Below are 24,916 nucleotides of genomic sequence, written 5' to 3'. Positions count from 1 at the left end.
CTCTTCTAGGAATATCCGTTAATGATCACCAGCAAGTCATCTATTTCTCAGAAGGGACTCTCATATGGATGAAAGGGGTTGCCAACATGTCTGATGTGTCTGACCTGAGAATATTTTACAGAGGTTCAGGATTAATTTCTTCCATCTCCGTAGATTGGCTTTATCAGAACATGTATTTCATCATGGATGAATTGGTTAGTCTGATTTAATGTGAATAATTAGACATTGACACTCACATGCATATCTTGATGTATCTACAGGGAAACATAGTTCTTTCACTGAGTAAATACTCATTGAGTATTTACTGGGTTTTAGACATTAGGTTGGCACTGAGTCCTAGATCTGGTCTATAGAAAGGTCTGGACTTTGCCTAAGATGAGTCCTGACCTACTGTTAAATCATCTTTATTTGTAATTTTTCAAAGCCATGAGTTTATTGCATTAATGATAATTCATTTTTCTTTCTTTTTTTTTAAAAGATTTTATTTATTTATTTGACAGAGAGAGATCACAAGTAGGCAGAGAGGCAGGCAGAGAGAGAGAGGAGGAAACAGGCTCCCTGCTGAGCAGAGAGCCCGATGCGGGACTCGATCCCAGGACCCTGAGATCATGACCTGAGCCGAAGGCAGCGGCTTAACCCACTGAGCCACCCAGGCGCCTGATAATTCATTTTTCATAAGAGAGTGGTGGTACCTATGCTATCACTGGGTAAGACCACCGATCATGAGGAAAATCAGCTGTAGGCATTTTAAATTATATAATAAACAAGGGTAACTTCAGTAGTCTCAGAAAGTACTGTATTACTGAAATCTTTGAGAAGATAGTCCTGATGTGTTTCAACATTCCTTCTTTCAAAGGGACAGGATTATTACAATCACCATGACTGGAAGTCTATAAACTTGGATACAGCGTAAATCTTAAAAATAGTTGAGGAATGTCGGGCCAGCTCAGTCGGTAGAGCTTATTACTCTTGCTCTCAGGGTTTTAAGTTTGGGCCCCATGTTGGGTGTAGAAATTATTTAAAAAAAAAAAAAAGAAAAAGAAAAAGAAAAAAAATCTTTAAAAAATTCAATTGGTTTCACAAACCAGGAAAATAGGTATTTGTATTTCATTGATATAAACAGGATGCACATCTGTTAGGATATAAGATATAAAACAGACTTTTATGAGGTTTTTTTTTTTTTTTTTATACTTTGAAAAGTGATCCGTGACTAGTACAATTCACAGAACAGATGCTCAGGAAATACATGTGCTTAGGGAGGGGATGGGGGTTGGGGGACGCATTAAAAAAGAAATACTTCTTGGCCAAACTGAATACAGACAGACACTAATCTACAGATACATGCTTGATTCTCTAGGTGTATGTCTGTGATTTAGGAAACTGCTCGAACGTTGAGGAAATTACTCCTCCCTCAATTACTGCACCTCAGAAAATTGTGGCTGATTCGTACAATGGGTAAGTGTTAGCCTTATGAGTTCTCTTCCTTGGCAAGAATTGTTGGGAAACTTGCTTGATAATGAAACATCATAGAACCAGAGAAGGCAATCTATGTATCTTATTTCAAAGATAATTAAATCTAGGCAAAGTTTGGATTTGAGAGAGAGAGAGAGAGAGAGCAGGAGCTGGGGAGAGAGGCATAGGCAGAGGGAGAAGCAGACTCCTCCTGAGCAGGGAGCCGGACACTGGGCTTGATCCCAAGATCCTGGGATCATGACATGAGCCAAAGGCAGCCATTTAAGTGGCTGAGTCACCCAGGTACCCCAGTGAATTGATCTTTAAAAAAAAAAAAAAAAAAAAAAAAAAAGGTTGCTCATTATTGATCTGAAATCAAATTCTCTATTCACATTTACTCATAATTTACTGGGTACTTATTTTGTCTTACTTTGTCTTGTTACTTAAGTTTTAATGAATCACTGATTTGAGAATATGTTTTACAAACACCGTGTTGTAGAGTTGTAGTCCTTTGGACTCCCTGAATCTTGTTTTTCTCATTTGTAATAGTGTAAGATCCTATGAGATGGAATTTGCTGCTGGCATTAACCCCAAATGATTTGTTGTATAAATAAACTTCACCCACTAAATAAATAATAATAAATAAAATATTATCTATAATAAATGCAATAAAGATAATAAACTTCACCCACTAAATCAGTCACTCAAAATGCATCTCAGTGAGGTCTTTGGTGGCTCTTTTTTCCATTAGATAAAATTGATTTGTGCTTAGATTTTGAACTGTGACTAGAAATGATGATGATAATATTAATTGGTAATTCTAAGTGTATTACTTCCAAAAATTCATTTAATTCTTATTCAACCCTATGAGCTAGGCACTTTTATTATCTCAGTTTTATGGCTAGGAAGGCACAGGTTAGTAATTGCCCAAGACCACACAGCTCTTTTGCAATGAAGCCAGTATTTGACCTCTAGGACGTCTTCTGATCATCTCCTTATACACTAATAGAGTTTCTGTAAGATTCAGCATATAACTTTTAGCAACACTTTGTATGTAGTATCCCTAAGGAATTGCAGATGTGTGAAATCACTTATTCTCCTGGCATTAGAAGTGGTTTCCTCTATGCTGTTATTTGCACCATTGAATTGTTCACTCATTGAGTTTGTCCTTACTCTAAACCTCTTTGCTTCTTCTCCTTCTCACCCCTTCCCTTTCCCCTACTCACCCACCCCAGCTCTGTGCACCTTCCCTCTCCAAACCAAAGTGGCCATGAGGGTTGAAAACCTGCCTTCTCTCTGCTTTGGTGCAAGGATTGTAATCTTCACCCTAAATCTTCTTCCTCTTGTCTACTCTGAAGTCCATCTATGTTCCCTTAATAGCTTTGAAGTTGGGAAACTAAAGCAAACAATTAAGGGCCAAGTTCTTTCTGCTTTTTGCCTGCTACAACCCTCTCTTAAGGAAAAGAACATAGCGTCACATCTCAACATAAAATTTATATTTCAGTATGTTATTTTAGCACAGGGGTGGAGCATATTGCTAAAGATTTGGAGTAGTCATGGAGGAGAACAGGGATGGGACTGAATAGGACAAGGAAAATAATTTGACAGTCATGATGAGAGGTTGTAACCCTGTCAGTTCTGGGCTTGTGAGAAGAGAGATTTACTAAGAAGAAGTATATATATATATTATTTTTTTTTTTTTTGAGAGCGAGAGGGATGGGGTGAGGCAAAGGGACAGGGAGAGAGAGACTCTTAAGCAGTCTCCATGCCCCATGTGGAGCCCAATGCGGGGCTTGATCTCATGATCCTGAGATCTTGACCTGAGCCAGAATTAAGAGTCAGACGCTTAACTGACTGAGCCACCTAGGTGCCCCAGCAGAAGTGTACTTTTGTTAATATCTGTTTCCATGTTTACAAATTCTAAATTAGCTTCAACCAAATTAATAGTTTTATGTTTTTTTTTTAATTTTATTTACAGATTTGGTTTATCAGTGAAATATTTTGGTGATATTTTCTGTTTCATTATTAATAATGCACCTGCACCATTATCACGAGATTGGCTCCAAATTAGGTAGTTTTTTTTTTCATTCTTCCACTGGCTGCTTCAAGCACCTGGGTGGTCCATCCTAGCTGTTTTGCTGTCTTGTGGGGTATTTCTTCATGATTTGTAAAATGATAGCTCTATTGACCTACACTTAATTGTAAATATTAAATGAGGAACGTAGCCCACTATAAAATGCAAGGTAATTTTGCTAGATATTTATAGCAAAATAGTAACTGGTTTTGAAAAACGGGTTAAACGTTTTTGCTTTCTCTTATTTTATCCTTTACAATGCTTGGGGAAAATGTATAGAAAGAATTAGATTTAAGAATATGTGCATTTTGGAGAGAAGTGTTTTACAATAAAAGATATGTTTAGTCATGTCATTTTTATATACTATGCTTTCCTTTGAAAGCAGGCTTCATTAGAAAATCTTGAAGACCCTTTCTCTTCTTAAATTCTGATTCCTGGTAAGTCACTTATCTAATTGAAAGACAAAGCATTGTAAGCAAGGCTGAAATTTTCCAGTGTTCCAGCTTCTAACTTAATTGAATAGTGCATATCTCTAGTAAGTACCTTTACCCTTGTGCACCTTGGGACACCCTAGGCTTAGTGACTGGTGAGATAAACGGTTCTGATTGCATCACAGGACAAAGCAGGGGGCTGAGGTTACTCATCTGCGCTTGCATTGGATCACATCAGGTTTCTTCTTTTGATCCCATGTCAGGTATGTCTTTTATCTCCTGAAAGACGGCATTTATAGGGCAGCCCTCCCTGTGCCATCTGGTCGGGACTCAGAAGTCCTACGTATTGTGGAGAGTTGCACGTTGATGGACTTTGCAGTGAAGCCCCAGTCCAAACGAATCATTTACTTCAATGACACCACTCGTGTCTTCATGTCGACGTTTCTGGACGGCTCCGCTTCCCACCTTGTCCTAGCTCATGTCTCCTTTGCTGATGTGAAGAGCTTTGCATGTGAAAACTATGACTTCCTTGTCACAGATGGAAAGGCTGTTTTCCAGCAGGACTCTCTCTCTTTTAATGAGTTTATCGTGGGTTGTGACCTGAGCCACATAGAAGAGTTTGGATTTGGTAACCTGGTCATCTCTGGCTCCTATGCTCAGCCACACCCCCTGCCAGGCCGCCCGCAACAGCTTTCCGTGCTCTTTGGCTCCCACCAGGCCCTGGTTCAGTGGAAGCCCCCTGCCCTCGCCATAGGAACCAGTGAGTACCCCTCCCCAGCATTGCTGGAAGGAGGAAAAGTTTGAATTGCTTGACATTGTGACTCACTTTTGAGAACCTGTATGTGACTGATTATTCAGTCGTCAACCAAAAGTGCTATTTAGCTTCAGAAAAAGTGCTTATACATTTGTTCTGCGTTTATTGGTTTTACATGAGGAGGATGCCTATGTTTCTCGTGTATATCCCAACACAGTAGTTGCAACATTTATTGAATGTCTTCCAGGAGGCAGGCACTAACATTCTGGTCTGAGTGACTATGTTAGCCAGAGGGATAGAGCAGGTGGGTTCAGATCTGTATCCATCCAGACCTTGCATGAATTGGAACAACTTCCTAAAACTCTGTGAACTTGAACTTCTATCTCCAGACAGGTGGTGTGTGTGGAAGGTAGGCAGGTGGGCTTTGGAGCCGGCCTGCATGGATTTAACGGCCAATCTTGTCCTTTTTTGGTAGAATAATCCATGGGCACATTACCTAAATGTTCCATGCATTGGTTTTCACTCCTAGAAAATGGGAGCGTTAATTCTGTCTTTCATTGGGATTGTCACACAGATTAAATTAAGGCGCGTCAGTAGACCACTTAGCGTGGTATCTAGCATAGAGGTCGGCAAACTTTTTCTCTAAAGGAAGGACTAGATAATACATATGCTCAGCTGTATAGACCATATGGTCTCTGTCATAGCTACTCAAGTCTGTCGTTGCGTGTGTAAACAGCCCTAGATAATATGTAAATGAGGAACTGTGGCCGTTCCAGTACAATTTTATAGACAAAACAGGCACATTTGGCCTGTGAGCTGTCGTTTGCCAACTTCTGGTCCTAAAGTATTGAGCAAACATGGGCCATTTTTGACTTGAAGACAAAGCTAATTAGGCCTGTTTGCTGTATATTTGCACTACTCTAGAGACAATTTTTGTTGTTGCTGTTTGGTTTAGTACAGTTTGGGCTTCTAGGAGGAAGATGCTGTGCAAACACTGAGAATTATATTAAAGATTCGTCATTAAACATTTGTTTATTAGGAGCATGACTACACCTGGGGGTGTTATTTGACACCCCTCTGATAATTTTATGCAATCACACATCTAGCTTTGACTCTGATTTGTTGGAAATGATGTCCCCTTCGAGGGAGCCCATACTACAGTGTGGCTGGAGTGGAGTGTCCCAGTCATAGCATCAGACCAACCTAGTGGGGTAGCATGTTTTACGGGCCTGTTACCCCTCCACTCAAGATGAAGCTATAGATGAAGTCATTGGTAACCCTTTGTTTGCTCTTGCCTGTTGCATCCTTGTGAGTATTATTGTTTAACTCTTTTGATTAGGCCCCTCTGCCTGGCAGAACTGGATTTATGAGGTGAAAGTATCAACTCAAGACTTTCCTGAAATCACTCATGTTTTTTCGAACATCAGTGGGACCACGCTTCATGTGCCCAAGCTGCAGAGTGCTACGAAATATGAGGTTTCTGTGAGAGCCAGTTCTCCCAAGGGACCAGGCCCTTGGTCAGAGCCCTCGGTGGGTACAACCCTGGTGCCAGGTGAGGACATGTTCTGGATTTAGGGAGTAATACTGACAACATAGGTTTATTCTCTGTGTCCTTAAGACTCCTCAACTCCAGTGTGGTAAAGAAACTAGAAGAAGGATGCATGGATCTCTTGATTTTGTGTTTATTATCTGGATGAGGAAGTCAAATATAGCGTTGTGTCATATTTAATTTATGTTTCTAAATTATTATCTTAACCTTTTCAAGATATTTTTAAGGAAATGATATAATTTTCTTCTTCTTTATGGCTTCCTTCTTTCTTATGGTTTAAGAAGCAATAATACCCCTTGAACTCTGAAAACCACGGGGAGAGAAGTTGAGGGGTGGTGAAACATGCTGAACTCCACCCTCTTGGCTGGAAGAACATGGAAAGAGAATTATACCATTTATACTGCTGTTGTTATCACAATGACTTCTGGGTGCTCTGTGTGGAAACATGGCAACCAGCAGCCAAAGGGAGAGGGGAAATTGTGCCATGACCGTGACATTGCTATAGAGGCAACATTGCCACACAGTTCTCTTCACATTCAATTTCAATTATTTATGTAAAAAACAGAAAATATATTTAACATGACAGATAATTCTGTTAAACAGATGTAATCACTCATATCCTTCCACTGTATTTTTCAAAGTCGACAGTCTTTTATTTTATAAAGAAAATCTTAGGGTATGAGATGTGTGCCTTAAAATGTGTGTTTTCTGTGATATTTCTTTTAATTTCCTTTTCACCAAACAGCTTCCGAACCACCATTTATCATGGCTGTGAGAGAAGATGGTCTTTGGAGTAAGCCTCTGAATAGCTTTGGCCCAGGAAAATTCTTATCCTCTGATATAGGAAATGTATCAGGTAAACACCAAATCCTTACTCATCTTGGATGTCAGGCTTTTACATATAAGACCTCCTAAGCTCTTCAGTATGTCCAAAGAACTGAGTGTTTTGGTATTAAGTCAATAATGAAAGGGAAAAACATGGACTGAACTACATAGCCAGTGATGCCATTAAGAAAATGTCAGTTCTCCCATATGGATGTTATTTATTATTTCATAAAATGTGAGGCTATTTATTGATTTATGCCCATTTCAGTATGGCTTTGATATAGTTCTCCTGTATTTGAACCTCTCAATGTTATCTCGAGGTAACAGCCTATCTGCTTTCACTAAAACAGCTTGCTTAAGTAATTTACTATGTTTGCTATAAGACTGAAGCAAGGAATGGTTGTGTGAAGTTCTGAGTGAAGTAGAAGAAATAATTTCTTGACAAAGAGGTCTACTAAGTAATAAGTGGGGAATTTTGCCTAGAAGATCTTAGGATGAAGGAAAGTCTTCATTGTGAGATGGTGACCAGTGAGCTTGCCTGTAGAGACATCTCTTTAATCATGGGGATTATTTGTTCTATTTGCTGGGCCACTCAAAGTAAAACATTTCCGACCAGTAGAGGACAGTTGTCATAGCAGAAAGAATGATGCGTTGGAGTTGTCTTGAATCTGGGCTCCTACTCTTTTCATCTGGGAGGCCTCTGGCAGAACAGATGATCTCACTGAGTCTCAGGTTTACAGTCGAAAATGGGGATAATTCCTACTTCATATCTTTGTTTTTAGATTTAAGTGAGATATGTTAAGTGCCCAGAACCATGTTTGGCAAAGAGGAGGGGCTCAGTGAATATCAGTTCCTCTCTCTAGTCCTGTGGGTTGAGATTTTGAAAGAACACTATTGAAACATGGCTCACAGATTCCTGAAGTTCTAATGAGATCATGTTAGTGTGTGCCTTAACATTATATGGAGGTATATGTGTGATTTGTTGACTCACCGCGTTTATGCTGGAATGCACGAGAAATAACTGCTACCAATTCACTTTGTTTTGAGACATGGATTGGTATAACAACAGCCTCTACTACAGCGACATGAAAGGTGATGTTTACGTGTGGCTGCTGAATGGGACGGATATCTCAGAAAATTATCACATATCCAACATTGCAGGAGCAGGGGCTTTAGCTTTTGACTGGCTGGGTCAGTTTCTCTACTGGGCTGGAAAAACGTATGTGGTAAGTTAAAGCTCAGCATTCTGGATGCTGTAGCACAATACTTATCCTTTAGTGACTTAAATGTCATTTTCATGATTTTTTTTTTGTATTTGTATACCACCTGTGCTATTATTTATTTAATATTCATCTTACTCAGATTTACTCACTTTTTAATTAAAAGGGATTATACATAAAGGAAGCTTTCAATTGCTATTTGGTACACTAGTTATGTATTTTCAATAATATCTTAAGTATATGAAAATGTTCATCTGTGGGTCAGTGTCCTGGAGGAAGGTGACACACTCCAAAGGCATGATTAAAGGAAACCCAATGAAGGGACTGGTTTCAAAGGTGTGGAGAGGGTTAAGGAAAATGAACAGAGGATGGTGAAGCATGTCCCTGGCTAGTAAGTGTGGGAAGATATAAGGGCCTTCAGGCATGTGGGGCCTGTAGGGGAAGAATCTGGTGAGGGCTGGAGCTACAGAAGCTGCTGACCTGAGAGCCAGCCACTGTCACGAGGTATGGTCTGCCAAAGAGCGACCTGGGGGTAGAAGGACCCCAATCCTTCTTTCCTTCTGCCTTTCCATCTTCTGCTGGTGCTTCCATTGGCTGAATGTCCTTGGAAGCCAGAGAATGAGTCCAGCTGATGCAGGCTACAGCACCAGCTTCTGAGGACACAGAGTAGGGCAGAGTAGGTGGGAAGTGTAGCTGGATACAAAATGAAGACATCCTGCACATTGATGTAGTAGTCCACTTTGAAGAGACAGATGGTTAATGATGAGAATACTGGTCTGACCGATCAAGAAATAGGGTACTGGAATAATTTTCTAATCCATTCATTTATTCATTCAATGAAGATTTATCTATTCTCAATGTGTTGAGAGCCATCAGGATAGGCATGGGAGGGAATATAAAGTGAATAGTAGACATGGACCTGCTTTAAAAAATTCAACCTTATGAGATACAATTCACATACAATCATAGCCACCCTTTTATTGTACAAAATACATTGTTTTTTAGTATGTTCAGTGTTGTGAAAACCATCGCTACTTCTTGTTGTTCTTTTGATGAGATCAAATACATATATACAATAATAGAAGAAGTATACAAAGTGATGTTTAGAGCCAAAGCAATGTGGTATAATCTGTAAGCGCCAATGTTATGTGGGTGGAATGGAGTTGAGTGGAGTAAATTTGAGAATGCTCCCTCGAATGTATTAATTTAAAAATAGTTTTGAAGTAGAAGAGTGGATGTAAAAACAGCTTTCAAGTATTTGCTCTGTCTCTTATAAAATTGCTTAATTCCAGGAAAAAGTACTTCTTTGAAACCAGTTAACTTGTGATAGAAATCCTTTATAATGTGAGGGTTACAAAAGCTAATATTTTGAAGATAAAAGTATACACTGTCTGACACATAGTAGGTATGCAGTAATGGCCGTAACTACTATCAGGGAAATATACTGATAGACATGAGCAAGGAGAGAGGTCATCATTTATCAGGATGTGTACATCTTTTCAAGACTCCAATCAAATGCGTTCACCTAGCAGTGTTTCAGTTGTCTGGTTGTATGATTAGGAAGAATAAGAATTTAAGGAAGAATTTTAACTAAAAATCAATTTTCTTCCCTTTTTTCTAGGGTCATGAAAAGAGATGAGCTCCACAAGGGTGTTCCTCATGACTAGTATGTTCCCAAGGGTTTGCACATTACCCAGCACATCGTGCTAATAAATATTTGTGATTGGATGAATGTAGCAATTTACTAATGATTGCAATAAGCTACTCAGAAATAACCATGTCATGTGAAAATTATTAACCAATCATCTAATTATGTTTTATAGATACAAAGGCAGTCTCTGTTGACAGGGAACACAGACATTGTGACTCATGTGAAGTTGCTGGTGAATGATATGGTAGTGGATTCAGTTGGAGGTTACCTTTATTGGACCACACTATACTCAGTGGAAAGCACCAGGCTAAATGGAGAAAGTTCCCTTGTACTACAGGCACAGTCTTGGATTTCTGGGAGAAAGGTGATGAATTAAAAATAGGATCTGATCACTTACAAATATTCAGTAGTGCTACTGTGTAATTAGGACAATAGTTCAGGTAGAATCTGAAAGGAAATACTGAGATGTTAGTATAACCAAAATTTCTCTAATTCTTTCATTTACTTGTCATAATGGATTAAACAAATTAAAATACAGTATGGAGAATTTTGTAATTTGCTTTATCTTAAATGGACTGACACTTAAAAGCATTTTAATTTATGACTGTTTTTAGAGACCTCAGGAATTGTATTGAATATTTTAGAGCTTCTTGTTGGATAATAATTAGATGTTTTATTACTTTCCATCATTTTTGGGTACAGATTGCTTAGATATTTTGTTATAGTTAATCAATTTTGGGTACTGACTGCTATAAAAACTTTGGGGCTCCTAGGCAAATTATTTGATTTCTCTTTGTTTCCTTATTTGAAAAATGGGAATATTAGCAACTGTCCTACTCTTAGAGTTATTGGGGTCTTGTGGAGTAGGGAGGGGAAAAAATGGGACAAGATGGGATCAGGAGGGAGACAAACCATAAGAGACTCTTAATCTCACAAGACAAACTGAGGGTTGTTGGGGGGTGAAGGGTAGGGATAGGGTGGCTGGGTTATGGACATTGGGGAGGATATTTGCTATGGTGAGTACTGTGAAATGTGTAAGACTGATGATTCACACACCTGTACCCCTGGAGAAAATAATATATTATATGTTAATTTAAAGAAAGAGAAAAAGGAGAAAAAAAGATTAAATGAGATAATTAATGGGAGATACTGAGAATAGTTCCAGGGACACAGTAACCATTTGATAGTTAAGTCCTTATCACTGTAACTAAATCTGAAAAGTACACCTAATATAGGAATGTATCTAAATACATGTTACTTTCATTCTCTTGATCTTCATCTTCTAGAAGCAATACCTATTTTCTCGAGACCCTATAGCTATTCATCTATTTGACTTTTGTGTTTCCTGATCATGTTCACTATAGGAATTTAGAAATCACAGAAAAGCATGAAAAAGAAATAAAGTGTTCATACTATTTCAACCTAGGATATTCCTTAAAATTTTTCTTATTTTTAATCTTTTTTTCCCTGCCAGTAGAGATAAAATGCACATAATATAGACATACCAGATCATTTGTAAACACATTATGAGCCACATGATCCCAATTCCAGCATACGTAGACTGTAATTCCTAGAGTATTTAGAAGACCTTATTTGCATATACAGATTATAAAACGGATATTTAAAAGAAATAAAGATTTATACACATATCCAGAGATTAGTCATTTCTGTCAAATCGTGAAAACATCCCTTAATTCTGCTTTGGAGTCACTTGAGTCTGAATACAGGAGAGTCTATTTTTTATGTATCAATAATAAGTGAGAGGACAAAGCACTTTTATTTGTAAAGGCATATGACAGACAATATTATCTCAGCAGTAACTTTCTGTCTATTCCTGGGACTTTGTCAGTAATCTCCCCCCACTGCTGCAATCTGGTCATTTGAGACATATTCACGCAGGAAAGTTCTAAAATGGCTCTGGAGACTTTTCTGAAAAGGAGTGAGAAATTAGATTACTCAGCATGTTTGGGGAAACACACCATTCCCTAAATCCCCACTCCAGATTCTCTCATTGGCTGGTGAGTGTTGTTGCTTATACAAATCTATGTTCTGGGTCCATGGTTTGATGTCTTACTCATCTGCTTCCATTAATGCTAGTGGGTTTTTGAAGGTAACAAATTTACACAGAGCAAAACTCTCCTTTTCACTGTCATTCCTTCATACCTTACTCATACATTTATCATGGAGTCATGAGATACTCTGCAATCAACAGATACAATAAAATAGACAATTACTTAGAGAAAGAACAGATATTTATGTGATTCAAAGGGAGAATGCGGTGAGATATTCATCTAAAGTGATACCCTTTGCCACATTTGATGGTTTGGACTGGCTCCTAGCGTGTAGTACATTTTACCACAGGATTAAACCTCCAGCTTTTAGTTTTGATCACAGGGATTATACCCAAGCCATTTAATCATATTAATATTTAATATTTAATTATATTATAATAATAATTATTAAATATAACAGTGGTTATTATTGTTATTATTAAATATAACAACGGTTACCAATGATTAAATATAACAATGGTTATTATTAAATATAACGATGGTTACCAAAGACAAACGGAACATTCTCTGGCTCTGTTTAAAATATGGGCCCAAATGACTGATGCTAAGGAATGGGGTAATGACCCAACATCTGAATTTTACTTACAGCTCAAATCCTTTGTTGTATTCCAGAACAGGGAGTTGTAGAATATTCCTTTTCAAGAAATAAAGGAAACTTCCTAATTTGGAAAATTCGTGGGCATGTCATTACAAATAACCAAACAGGAGTAACCCGATTTCACTCCAACTGAAACAATAGTCAATACATTTCTTTTAGCCTGAGACAAGGACATGATACAACTCCACAAAAGCTGGGGATTGCTAGAATAGAGTTTATTTTTTTATTTGTTTTTTATCTTGTGGGAAAGTAGGCTGAGTTTCCTTGAAGACAGAAGGCTGTTGTGTATGATAGCTAGGGTTCCTTGCAGTGATGTGCCTTGGTAGCAGGCCTTGGGGAACCTGTCAGCAAGGATTTTTAGTTCTTGGATACCTTGCTGTATTCTTTTTTTTACATTTCTCCCTGGCTCATCATCTTTGTTTTTCTGCTTCAGCGTCTTGTTAAAGACATAGTCGTCAACTTTAATCCTTGATCCCTCTTAGTCCCTAGGTCTGTTCTAGAACCTGTCCATCATTCTGAGGTCAGGCGCCTGGCAATCTCAGCTTGTTTGAAAAATACTTCTAACACCAAAGAAAGAAAAAGAGTTCCCTTGGGTTGTAACTACTGTCCATGCAATCTATTTCATACGAGAAGCAGTCTTTCCTCAGGCCTCACCGAGACAATGGAACATAAAATTAAGACAGGCACTATAACAAGAAGACGAGGGAAGTTTAGTAAGCAGTGGTTTTCAGATGTGAACTGGAAATAGAACTTCATATATATATGACTCTATTAAATTATAACACATAAAAACCCTGTGTGTATTATATTTTTTAAATGTGTCAGGATGTTTTGGTTGTAATGAACAGAAAATATAATTTAAAATGGCTTAAGACTTTGGTTCTCAAGCTTGATGACATATTAGAATTATCTGGAGAATTCGAAAACACACTGGAAATGCAGTTCTATCTCCAGAGATAATAATTTAATGGGAGGCACTCTGGGAATTGAGGGGGGTTTAAGAACTCAGCAGGTGATTCTAATGTTCATCCATGTTTGAGAACAACAGATTTAAATGAAAATGAAATTCATTGGCTTATTTGGCTGGGGTCCAAAGTTATGGCTAGCTTTAGGTAAAGTCTAACACAGTGACTCAAAATTCCTGATTCAGTAGGACCTGAAATGTGGCTGAGAATTTATGGTAAGTTTCCAAGTGATGCTGATGTTGTGGGTCCAAGAATCATACTTTGAGAACCACCAGAGCTGAATTTATAGAAGTCTCTGCATTTTGAGGGTTTTTAGGAAACCAGTGTCTATATCCAAATTGCATAGAACTAGGCATACTCATGTAATTTTTATATTCAATGAAAGGTAAAAATTACTGAGTTTATTGTTCCAAAGAGGATGTTAAAGAGAAATCTATAGTTTAATTGTGACTTATTCGCAGAGGTATCCTCCAAAGATGGATTGATTCATTCATTCATTGATTCATTTTCTCACCTTGTTTTCTATTTAGGTAATTGCTCTAACGTTAGACCTTAGCGATGGTCTCCTGTATTGGTTGGTTCAAGACAGTCAATGTATTCACCTGTACGCAGCTGTTCTTCGGGGGCAGAGGTAAATAATCTTGAAAACAATTGGTTCAGAATGAGAACGAACTTACTTGACCTCAGTTATGTGATAAGGTACAAGAATTCATTTATTCTCCCAATAAACATTATGAATTATCCACTGTTTTTGCAGGCATTGTGCTTATGGGGAAAGATAGGTTTGTAAACAAATACAATAGACTATGGTGAATCCTATGATGGGGCAGAAACAGAGTACAGTGGAGACACTGAGAAGGATGCTTCTCAAGAGCCCAGAAATGGATGGAAGTGTTTTTTTGTCTTCTTAACGAGGCAGAGTGTATATGGTGGAGTTAGGCAGAAATTATCCCATATGGCACACATGAAAACCAGAGTGGAAAGAAGCACATGAATTATTTTCTCCATCTGTATCCTTATACTAAGCTCCTGGTTCTCTTGTTGGCTTTGCCATATCTTTCCTAATAGCGCTGGTTTTTTTTTGTTTTTTTTTCCCCCTCTAGTATTTTTCCTTTACTCCCCCCCCCACATCTTTGCTTTTTAAAATTAAGTGTAATATACATAATATGAAATCTTCAGACCTTCAGCATTCCAGTATATCAGGTTTGACAAATACATTTTAAAACACAGACCTATCCATCATTACAGAAATTTTCCTACGCTCCTTCCCAGTCTCTAACCCCACCCCTCACCCCTGAATTATGTATTTTTTGTGTCTGGCTTCTTTTACTTGGCATAATATCTTTATGATTGATCCATGTTGTCATGTGTATTAATCTTCCCTTTTTATTGCTGAGTAGAATTCCCCTGCATGAACAGACCATAGTTTGCATACCTGTTCTCCTCTTGATGGACATTTGGATTGCTCCCCAGTTTTGGTTATAATGGATAAAACTGTAAAATTACTTACATACAAGGTTTTTTTGAGGGCATACTCTTGGATAAATACCTATGAGTAGAATCACTGGGTGATAGGAGAGATATATGCTTAACTTCTTAAGTAATTTCCTGGTTTTCAAAGGGTTTATACAATTTTACATTCCCCCACTCCCTGCCAGAGATGTATGAAAGTTCTGGTTCTTCTACATCCTCCCAAAAGTTGGCTGTGGAAATCTTTTATTTTATTTAAGATTTTATTTATTTATTTGACAGAGAGAGGGAGATCACTAGTAGGCAGAGAGGCAAGCAGAGAGAGGAGGGGAAGCAGACTCCCCGCTAAGCAGAGAGCCCGATGTGGGGCTCAATCCCAGGACCCTGAGATCATGACCCCAGCCGAAAGCAGAGGCTTAACCCACTGAGCCGCACAGGCACCCTTTGGCAATCTTAAATTTCACCATTCACTGTGGTATGTAGCTGTATATCATTGTGCTTTTTAATTTACAGCTGATATGACAATAACAGTTTTGACTACTTTTTAATTTGTTATTGACTATTTATATATCATCTTTTTATTAACATATAATGTATTATTTGTTTCAGGGGGTACAGGTCTGGGAATCATCAGTCATACACAATTCACAGCACTCAGCATACCACGTACTCTCCCCAATGTCCATCCCCCAGTAACCCCATTACTCCCACCTACCTCCCCCTCCAGCAACCCTCAGTTTGTTTCTTGAGATTCAGAGTCTCTTATGGTTTGTCTCCCTCTCTGGTTTCATCTTGTTTCATTTTCCCTCCCTTCCCCTATGATCCTCTGTCTTGTTTCATGATGTGGCCATTCAAATATTTTTCTCACTAATTGACTATATAGCTTTTCATTTTTGAGATGTAGGAGATATTTACGTGTTCTGTATATAAGTCCTTTGTTAAATATATGTGTTGTGAATATTTTCTCCCAGTGTTTGATTTATCTATATATTTGTTGGTAGTGTGTTTTGGTGAGCAGGAGTTTTAATTTTTACTTACTCAATTTATCAATTATTTTATGGTTTGTGTTTTCAGTGACCTTTGTGAGAAATCTTTGTCTATCCCAAGGTTGTGAAGGTTTTTTATAATGCTTTTTAAATTGTTTTAGCTTCCATATTTTGATCCATCCAAAGTTGTTTTTTAGATATGACTTTTAGATACTGGTTTTTAGATGTTTCTTTTTTATATGAATATCCAATTGTTCTCGTACCATTTGTTTTTCTTCGTTAGAAAGGGAGAGCAAGAGTAGGGGGAGGGGCAGAGGGAATGGGAGAAATTTTTTTTAAAGACTTTATTTATTTAAAAGGTTTATTTATTTGTCAGAGAGAGAGAGAGAGAGAGAAAGAGAGAGCGAGCAAGCATTCACACAAGCAGGGGGAGGGGCAGGCAGAGGGAGAGGAAGAAGCAGGCTCCCCTGCGGAACATGAATCCCACCCCCCCAACCACGGGACTTGATCCCAGGACCCTGGGATCATGACTTGAGCCCAAGGCAGAAAGTTAACTGACTGAGCCACCCAGGCATCCCTTAAAGACTTTATTTATCTCTTTGAGAGAGAAAAAGCACACAAGCAAGGAGGCCAGGAGGAGCAGAGGGAGAGCTAGAAACACACTTTGCTGAACAGGGAGCTCTACTCAGGGCTCTATCCCAGGACACTGAGATACCCTGAGATCATAACCTGAGCCAAGGCAGACGCTTAACCGACTGAAACATGCAGGTGCCCCAGAGAGAAAGAGAATCTTAAACAAGCTCCATGCCCAGTGTGGACCTGACACAGGGCTCTATCTCATGACCCTGAGATCATGACCTGAGCCACAATCAAGAGTCAGATGCTTAACCAACTGAGCTACCTGGGTGCCCCTTCAGTACCATTTGTTAAAAGGATTTGCCTTTCATTATTTGTTTTGGTGTCCTTGTTCAAAAGTATTTGACTGAGTATATTTGGGTCTATTTTTGGACTCTATTCTGTTCCTTTGATAATTTGTCTAGTCTCATGTGGATACTACATTTTCTTGATTTCTTGATTACTGTAAATTAAAAAGAAGACAAAGTTAGTTAATATTACGTCCTTAATTTGTTTTTCTTTTTTAATATTTTTGTTTTTGCTATTCTTCATCCTTTGCCTTTCCAAACAAATTTAAAAATCATCTCACTAATTTCTAAAATAAAGCCTGTTGGAATTTTTAACAAAGATTTTATTATTTATTTATTTAGAGTGGATACAAGCAGGGGGAGAGGCAGAAGGAGAGAAAGTGAATCTTAAGCAGACTCTGGACTGAGTGCAGAGCCTGGTATGGAGCTTGATCTCAAACTCTGAAATCATGACCTAAGCCCAAACCAATAGTCGGTTGCTTAACCAACTGAGCCACCCAGGTGCCTCTAGCCTGCTAGCATTTTAAATCTCTTATCAGTTTAGGGACAATGGACATCATAAAATATTGAGTCTTCCAGTCAATGAATGTGAATATATACCACATCTTCTTGATCCATTCATCTGTTGATGGACATCTAGGTTCTTTCCATAGTTTGGCTATTGTGGACATTGCTGCTATAAACATTCGGGTGCATGTGTCCCTTCGGATCACTACGTTTGTATCTTTAGGGTAAATACCCAGTAGTGCAATTGCTGGGTCATAGGGCAGTTCTATTTTCAACATTTTGAGGAACCTCCATGCTGTTTTCCAGAGTGGTTGCACCAGTTTGCATTCCCATCAACAGTATAGGAGGGTTCCCCTTTCTCCGCATCCTCGCCAGCATCTGTCATTTCCTGACTTGTTGATTTTAGCCATTCTGACTGGTGTGAGGTGATATCTCATTGTGGTTTTGATTTGTATTTCCCTGATGCCGAGTGATATGGAACACTTTTTCATGTGTCTGCTGGCCATCTGGATGTCTTCTTTGCAGAAATGTCTGTTCATGTCCTCTGCCCATTTCTTGATTGGATTATTTGTTCTCTGGGTGTTGAGTTTGCTAAGTTCTTTATAGATTTTGGACACTAGCCCTTTATCTGATATGTCGTTTGCAAATATCTTCTCCCATTCTGTCAGTTGTCTTTTGGTTTTGTTAACTGTTTCCTTTGCTGTGCAAAAGCTTTTGATCTTGATAAAATCCCAATAGTTCATTTTTGCCCTTGCTTCCCTTGCCTTTTGCGTTGTTCCTAGGAAGATGTTGCTGCGGCTGAGGTCGAAGAGGTTGCTGCCTGTGTTCTCCTCAAGGATTTTGATGGATTCCTTTCTCACATTGAGGTCCTTCATCCATTTTGAGTCTATTTTTGTGTGTGGTGTAAGGAAATGGTCCAATTTCATTTTTTGGCATGTGGCTGTCCAATTTTCCCCAACACCATTTATTGAAGAGGCTGTCTTTTTTCCATTGGACATTCTTTCCTGCTTTGTCGAAGATTAGTTGACCATAGAGTTGAGGGTCTATTTCTGGGCTCTCTATTCTGTTCCATTGATCTATGTGTCTGTTTTTGTGCCAGTACCATACTGTCTTGATGATGATAGCTTTGTAATAGAGCTTGAAGTTCGGAATTGTGATGCCACCAACTTTGGCTTTCTTTTTCAATATCCCTTTGGCTATTCGAGATCTTTTCTGGTTCCATATAAATTTTAGAATTATTTGTTCCATTTCTTTGAAAAAGATGGATGGTACTTTGATAGGAATTGCATTTAATGTGTAGATTGCTTTAGGTAGCATAGACATTTTCATAATATTTATTCTTCCAATCCAGGAGCATGGAACATTTTTCCATTTCTTCCTCAATTTCTTTCATGAGTACTTTATAGTTTTCTGGGGGTTTTGTTTTTTTATGCAGTCTGATGATTTCTGTCTTTCAATTGGATGTTTGGTTCATTTACATTTAATATAATTATTGATATATTTGGGTTAAAATTTTTCATCTTGATGTTTGACTTCCGTTTGTCTCATTAGTTCTTTGCTGCATCTATTTTTTTCCATTTTTGAGGGTGAATAAAATGATTTTTAGTATTGCATTTTATCTCCTCTCCTGACATTTTAATTATGTCTACTTATTTTTTTAAGTTGCTCTAGAGAATACAATATTCATTTTTTACCAAAACCTTCAATTTATCACAGTCAATATTCAAAATAATTTTATTTCATGAATTAAAAATTTTAAGACAAGGGGTCCTTGGTGGCTCAGTTGGTTGAGCATTGGACTCTTGATCTCAGCTCAGGTCTTGATCCCAGGGTTGCGAGTTCAAGCTCTGCACTGTACTCCACACTGGGCATGGAACCTAATTTAAAAAAAAAAAATTATGACTGGGGCGCCTAGGTGGCTCAGTGAGTTAAAGCCTCTGCCTTCGGCTCAGGTCATGATCCCAGAGTCCTGGGATAGAGCCCCACATTGGGCTCTCTGCTCAGCGGGGAGCCTGCTTCCTTCTCTCTCTCTGCCTCTCTTCCTACTTGTGATCTCTGTCTGTCAAATAAGTAAATAAAATCTTAAAAAGAAAATTATGACAATGTATTGTAATTATTATCCTTTGTGTGTTTCCTGTCATATATTTTACTTTTACCCCAGCATAAAGTCCATGTTTGTTACTATTTTTAGTTTAAACAGCCAACAGTGGGGAACCTGGGTGGCTCACTCAGTTGAATGACTTTTAATTTTGGCTCAGGTCATGAGATCGAACCCTGTGTGAGGTTCTGTGCTGGGCATGGAGTCTTTTTGAAATTCTCTCTCTGTCTGTTCTCTAACTCCCTGTCTTAAAAAAAAAAATTGATAAACAGGCAACAGTTTTTTAACTTCAAGGGAGCAGTTATAGATCTCAAATTTAAATAAAGGATGTTAAATCATTAGAGAACAGCATTTAGAGAGATAATTTAGAAATCTTTTTTTTTCCATAGCTGAAGAAACACCCAAAGATGTACAAATTTGCATAAATAGATGGTCAGTAAAGGGTTAAAGTAAAACAAAAGATAATGCTTTGGAGCAGAGATTTTTTATGGGAATTAACCTTTTTCTTATTTCTTTTTCTTTTTTTCATTTTTTTAAAGATTTTATTCATTTATTTGACAGAGAGAGATCACAAGTAAGCAGAGAGGCAGTCAGAGAGAGAGGGGAAAGCAGGCTACCTGCTGAGCAGAGAGCCTGGCTTGCTGGGATCATGACCGGAGCCAAAGGCAGAGGTTTATCATATTGAGTCACCCAGGCACCCCCCCCCCTTTTTTCATTTTTATTAGGTTTTTAATTTTAATTCCAGTATAGTTAACATATTAATGTTATATTATTTTCAGGTGTGCAATACAGTGATTCAACAATTTTATCACGGTGATAAGCATACTCTTTAATCCCTATCACCTATGTCACCCATCCCCCTACACACTTTCTGTCTGGTAACCATCAGTTTGTTCTCTACAGTTAGGAGTCTGTTCCTTGGTTTGTCTCTCTGACTTTCTCTTTTTTCCCTTTGTTCATTTGTTTTAATTCTTAAATTCTTTAATATGAGTGAGATTATATGGTATTTGTCTTTTTCTGACTGACTTATTTTGCTTAGCATTATACTTTCTAGGTCTATCCATGTTGCAAATGGCAAGATTTAATTCTTTTTATGGCTGAATAATAGTGCATGATATATGTATATATATCCATTCATCTATTGATGGATGCTTGGACTGTTTTCATAATTTGGCTATTGTAAATAATGCTGCAGTAAACATAGGGGTGCACATATCCTTTTGAATTAGTGTTTTTCTTTTCTTTGGGTAAATACTCAGTAGTGCGATTACTGGATCTTAGAGTAGTTTTATTTTTAATTTTTTAAGGAAACTCCATATGCTTTCCATAGTGGCTGCACTAGTTTGCATTTCCACTAACAGTGCCCGAGGGTTCCTTTTTTCCAATGTTTTTGCCAACACTTGTTGTTGCTTGTGTCTTTATTTTAGCCATTCTGATAAGTGTGAGGTGATATCTCATTGTAGTTTTGATCTGTGTGTCTCTGGTAAGTGACGTTGAGCACCTTTTCATGTGTCTGTTGGCCATATGTATGTCTTCTTTGGAGAAATGTCTGTTCATGTCTTCTGCCTGTTTTTAACTAGATTATTTGTGTTTTAGGTATTGAGTTGTATCAGCTTTTTATATGTTTTGGATACTAACCCTTAATTAGGTAAATAATTAGATTATTTGCAAATATCTTCTCCCATTCAGTAGGTTGTCTTTTAGTTTTGTTGATTATTTCCTTCACTGTGCACAAGCTTTTTATTTTGATGTAGTCCCAATAATTTATTTTTGCTTTTATTTCCCTCGCCTCAGGAGCCATATCTAGAAAAATGTTGTTATGGCCAATGTCAGAGAAATTACTGCTTGTGCTCTTTTCTAGGATTTTTATGGTTTTATGTCTCACATTTAGGTCTTTAATCCATTGTGAATTTGTGTATGGTGTAAGAAAGTGGTCCAGTTTCATTCTTTCGCATGTACCTGCTCTAGGGTAGAGTTTTCTAATATTGGGTTCTTGGATCCCAGGGAGTTTGGAGGGCTTCAGGATGTGTATGAGTACTCTGAATTTGAGGATCCATACTTTTCAACAATTTTCAGGGAGCCTAATCTTAAAAAGGCAAAGAACTCCTGCTACATGAAGACAATGACAAGACTACTTTTAGATTAAAAGATTCATTTTTTTGGTTACTGGAAAAACTCATAATCATAGAGACAATGAAAAAGGAATATACACATCTGAATATGTATACAAACATATAGTGTGTATAAGCAAATACACAACAATCTGAGTAACCAAGTTTTTCATATCTACTATGGCATACAGCTTTGGCTTTTTTCCTGCCTGTGAGCCACAGAAAACTGGTTGTCCCTTTCCTTGGAAATGTAAGGTACTGGTAATCTGATTGACAAAAGAATCTAAGATAATATATTTAAAATGATAGTGTCCTGAAGGATTATGATTCATTCTGTGTCTGTACATCCTGGAGGACTGGTTAGCTGGTGTTTGATGAGAGCCCAGCTCCTCGAGCGTCCAGAGAATTGATATCATTGAACAGGTAGAGAAAATAGGTTTCTCCTTTAAAAATACATTTCCTCATCTAAAGGTTAATAATGTTTCTGTGTATGCTTTCACAATCCAGTGCAGCAGTGCTTGGCCATGGATAGGCACTTTTGTCCTCCAAATAAGTCTTGCCTTTTTTATCATATCAGGAAATAAAAGTTGTACAGAAAGAGAGGGATTCCAGAACATCTTACAAGTAAAGAATTTTTTCTTATATATAGCCTAGATTCCTTCTTCAACATTTTAAGTTCCTTTTCTTTAGTTTAGCTCATCACTAATAAAAATATAATGTGAACCACATATGTAACTGTAAATTTCCTGGTTGACTCCTTGAAAAAAGTAAAAAGATACAGATAAATTATTAATTCATATTAGTTCTTGAATATCCAGAGTGTATTTTACATATACAGCACATCTCAACTCGTACATTAAGTTTTCATAGGAAATACTTGATCTGTGTTGAGATTTTATAAAATTTACAGTTGAAAAAGTTGGTTTATATGCCCAAGTTTTTCAAATACTTAAATTTTTTCTAATAAATCAAACATATGATTCATAATATATGAGTCAAATATTAGTTTTAAAACTTAACCTAAATTAATTGAAATTAAATAACATGAAAAATTCAGTTCCTCAGTCATATTCAGTATTCAGTAGTCACATGTGGTTTGTAGCTAGTACGTTGGGCAGTCACAGCTCTGGCTTGTAGTAAAAATGAGATGAGCTGTTGGCTGTGACTCAGTATATTCTGAACTCAACAACCATAGTGGAGCTACTCTCGAAATTGTTCTCCCCTCTTCTATGTCCGTCCATTCCTTTCAGTTTATAAAAGAATGAATCAGTTACAAGTATAACAACATATCTGACTTGGAAGTTCAAGAAGGTGCCCCTATCAAAAGTTCAGATGTATTTAGTTATGTCAGGACTGATTACGTTACTCCAAAGGAGCCACGCCCTTGCTGTTCCCTCTGCCTGATACGTTCCCAGCTTCAGTTCCTTTGGTTAACTGGTATTTCATCTGCATGGATCAGTTTAAATATTGTTCTTTAAGAAACACTTTTTCTGACCAGACCCTAGTAGGTATCCTTGTTCAGGAACCCACTCCACCTTTCTTCTTACAGTGCTGTTCAGCAAGGCTGTTGTTTGCTCATCTTCTACCAGACTGCCTTTTCTGCTAGCCTGTGCATGCTGTGAGGGCGGGGATTATATTTGTTTTATTTACCACTGCATTCCTGGTGACTAACACAGAACTAGGCACAGATCATTTGTTGCATGGATGAGTAAATGAATTAACCTTCAGCCTAGTAGCCTCAGCTGACCTCCAGACACAACTTCATAGCATCATGGAAGAATCTGTCTTTTTATGATTTTCCTGTTGAGCCTTGATTTAAATCCAGCTTCACTTATTGCTGAAGACCGAAGGGTTTAAAATTTCAGGTGGAAGGAAGCCCCATACTGACCTCCTGAAAGTGAAGGGGTTTTGCTACGTTGTGCTGTGAACATTGGAGGTCAAGAATTTCCTAGTTAGCTCGGGAGATTTTTACAGGAGAGGAGACATCAGCTGGATATGAGGGGCAATCTAAGCCAGTAGCAACTGAGGGGTATCCAGTCTCACCCAACGGGGAAATCTGTCCTGGGGATTATTTTGGGAATGTTGAAACAAAGAACCTGGTGAGCAAAACTAACACAAATGAGTTCACAGGATACAGGCTGTAGCAGCTCTCTGGGTGGTCCAGAGGAGGCTAGCCTCTTCAGACCACGTGCATCCCACTTGGTGAGGTTCCTTCCATTTGGAATTTGGTTTTATGTATTACACAAGGTTGCTGGAAAGTTCTAATGAGAAATAGAAATAACAAGGTATAAAATTAGACTAGTGGGTGAAAGTCCAAAAAACTAATCAGATACTGTTTTCATAACTGTGTAGGTATAAATAGAGTATCTTACTAGAAAAAGAATGATGAAAATAGTCCTTGTGAATATACTTCTTTATAAGGTTCCCAATTTCCAGTTATGGTCCCCTTAGGTAGTTTCAGTTTTGTCAGGGAGGTATTGTGAAATTTACAGATCAAAATTTGTATGTATTTTAATTTTAACCACCATACTTTAATACTTTCTAAAGAAGGGCATGTCAATGCTAAAAAGCTTTAGAAAAATCATTAAAAGAAAAAAAAGTCATTGAAAGGCTAAACATCATTGAGATAGTTTTTATTTATTGAGTACTAGGCAACCAGAGTAATTTGAGAAATCACCAAGCAGATTTTTAAAATAAAAATTGTAAAATTCTGTCATTGAGGAAAAAAACTGTAAAATCAGTTTAACTAATAGTCTGTTAACTTGAATCCCCCAGTCTGAAAAGGAGCATTTTGAATAAGCTGAAGAGCTTAATGAGTATCACTGAAGAATAATTGTGAGTAGTATAAAGGGAAGGAACAAACATGCTAGAAGATGAATGGCAAATAAGGAAGGAGACTAACCAACTATAGGAAGAAGGCACGGCACAATGAGGAAAAAGCAGTCAATATTGAGGGTACTTCCAAGAATTGAAAGTATTTGTTAAAACCTGTGCATCCTCTTGCCATTGCAATATCACGTCAAGAAGAAAAGTCCTAGAAAATTTGCTTTAGGTATACTTGAACAAAAATGCAAAAAAAATCAATTTTCTATGGAACTAAAGATAGCAATGATTATTGTTGCAAAGTATTTCCTTTTTGCTTTTGTATACACAAAACACACACTCTCACAAACACATATTCTCTCCAGTAAGGCATGTACCAAACCTTCCCCTTCACTAATTTGTGTCAT

General features: G+C 37.7%; 1 protein-coding gene across 1 annotated transcript in view; it reads left to right on the top strand.

Annotated features, from left to right (window-relative positions):
* ROS1 (ROS proto-oncogene 1, receptor tyrosine kinase) overlaps positions 1-24,916 on the top strand; it is a 116,016-nt gene that overhangs the window by 28,543 nt on the left and 62,557 nt on the right. The window contains exons 11-18 of the mRNA XM_059400606.1: positions 10-194; positions 1,358-1,455; positions 4,221-4,717; positions 6,051-6,263; positions 7,006-7,116; positions 8,133-8,311; positions 10,129-10,320; positions 14,122-14,222. Coding sequence (XP_059256589.1) covers positions 10-194; positions 1,358-1,455; positions 4,221-4,717; positions 6,051-6,263; positions 7,006-7,116; positions 8,133-8,311; positions 10,129-10,320; positions 14,122-14,222 — 1,576 coding nt within the window. The remainder of the gene's footprint in view (positions 1-9; positions 195-1,357; positions 1,456-4,220; positions 4,718-6,050; positions 6,264-7,005; positions 7,117-8,132; positions 8,312-10,128; positions 10,321-14,121; positions 14,223-24,916) is intronic.

Source organism: Mustela nigripes, chromosome 5 (assembly GCF_022355385.1).
Source record: "Mustela nigripes isolate SB6536 chromosome 5, MUSNIG.SB6536, whole genome shotgun sequence".
NCBI lineage: Eukaryota > Metazoa > Chordata > Mammalia > Carnivora > Mustelidae > Mustela > Mustela nigripes.
Note: the sequence above shows the minus strand (reverse complement) of the source record. Positions and strands in the feature narration are given on the sequence as shown.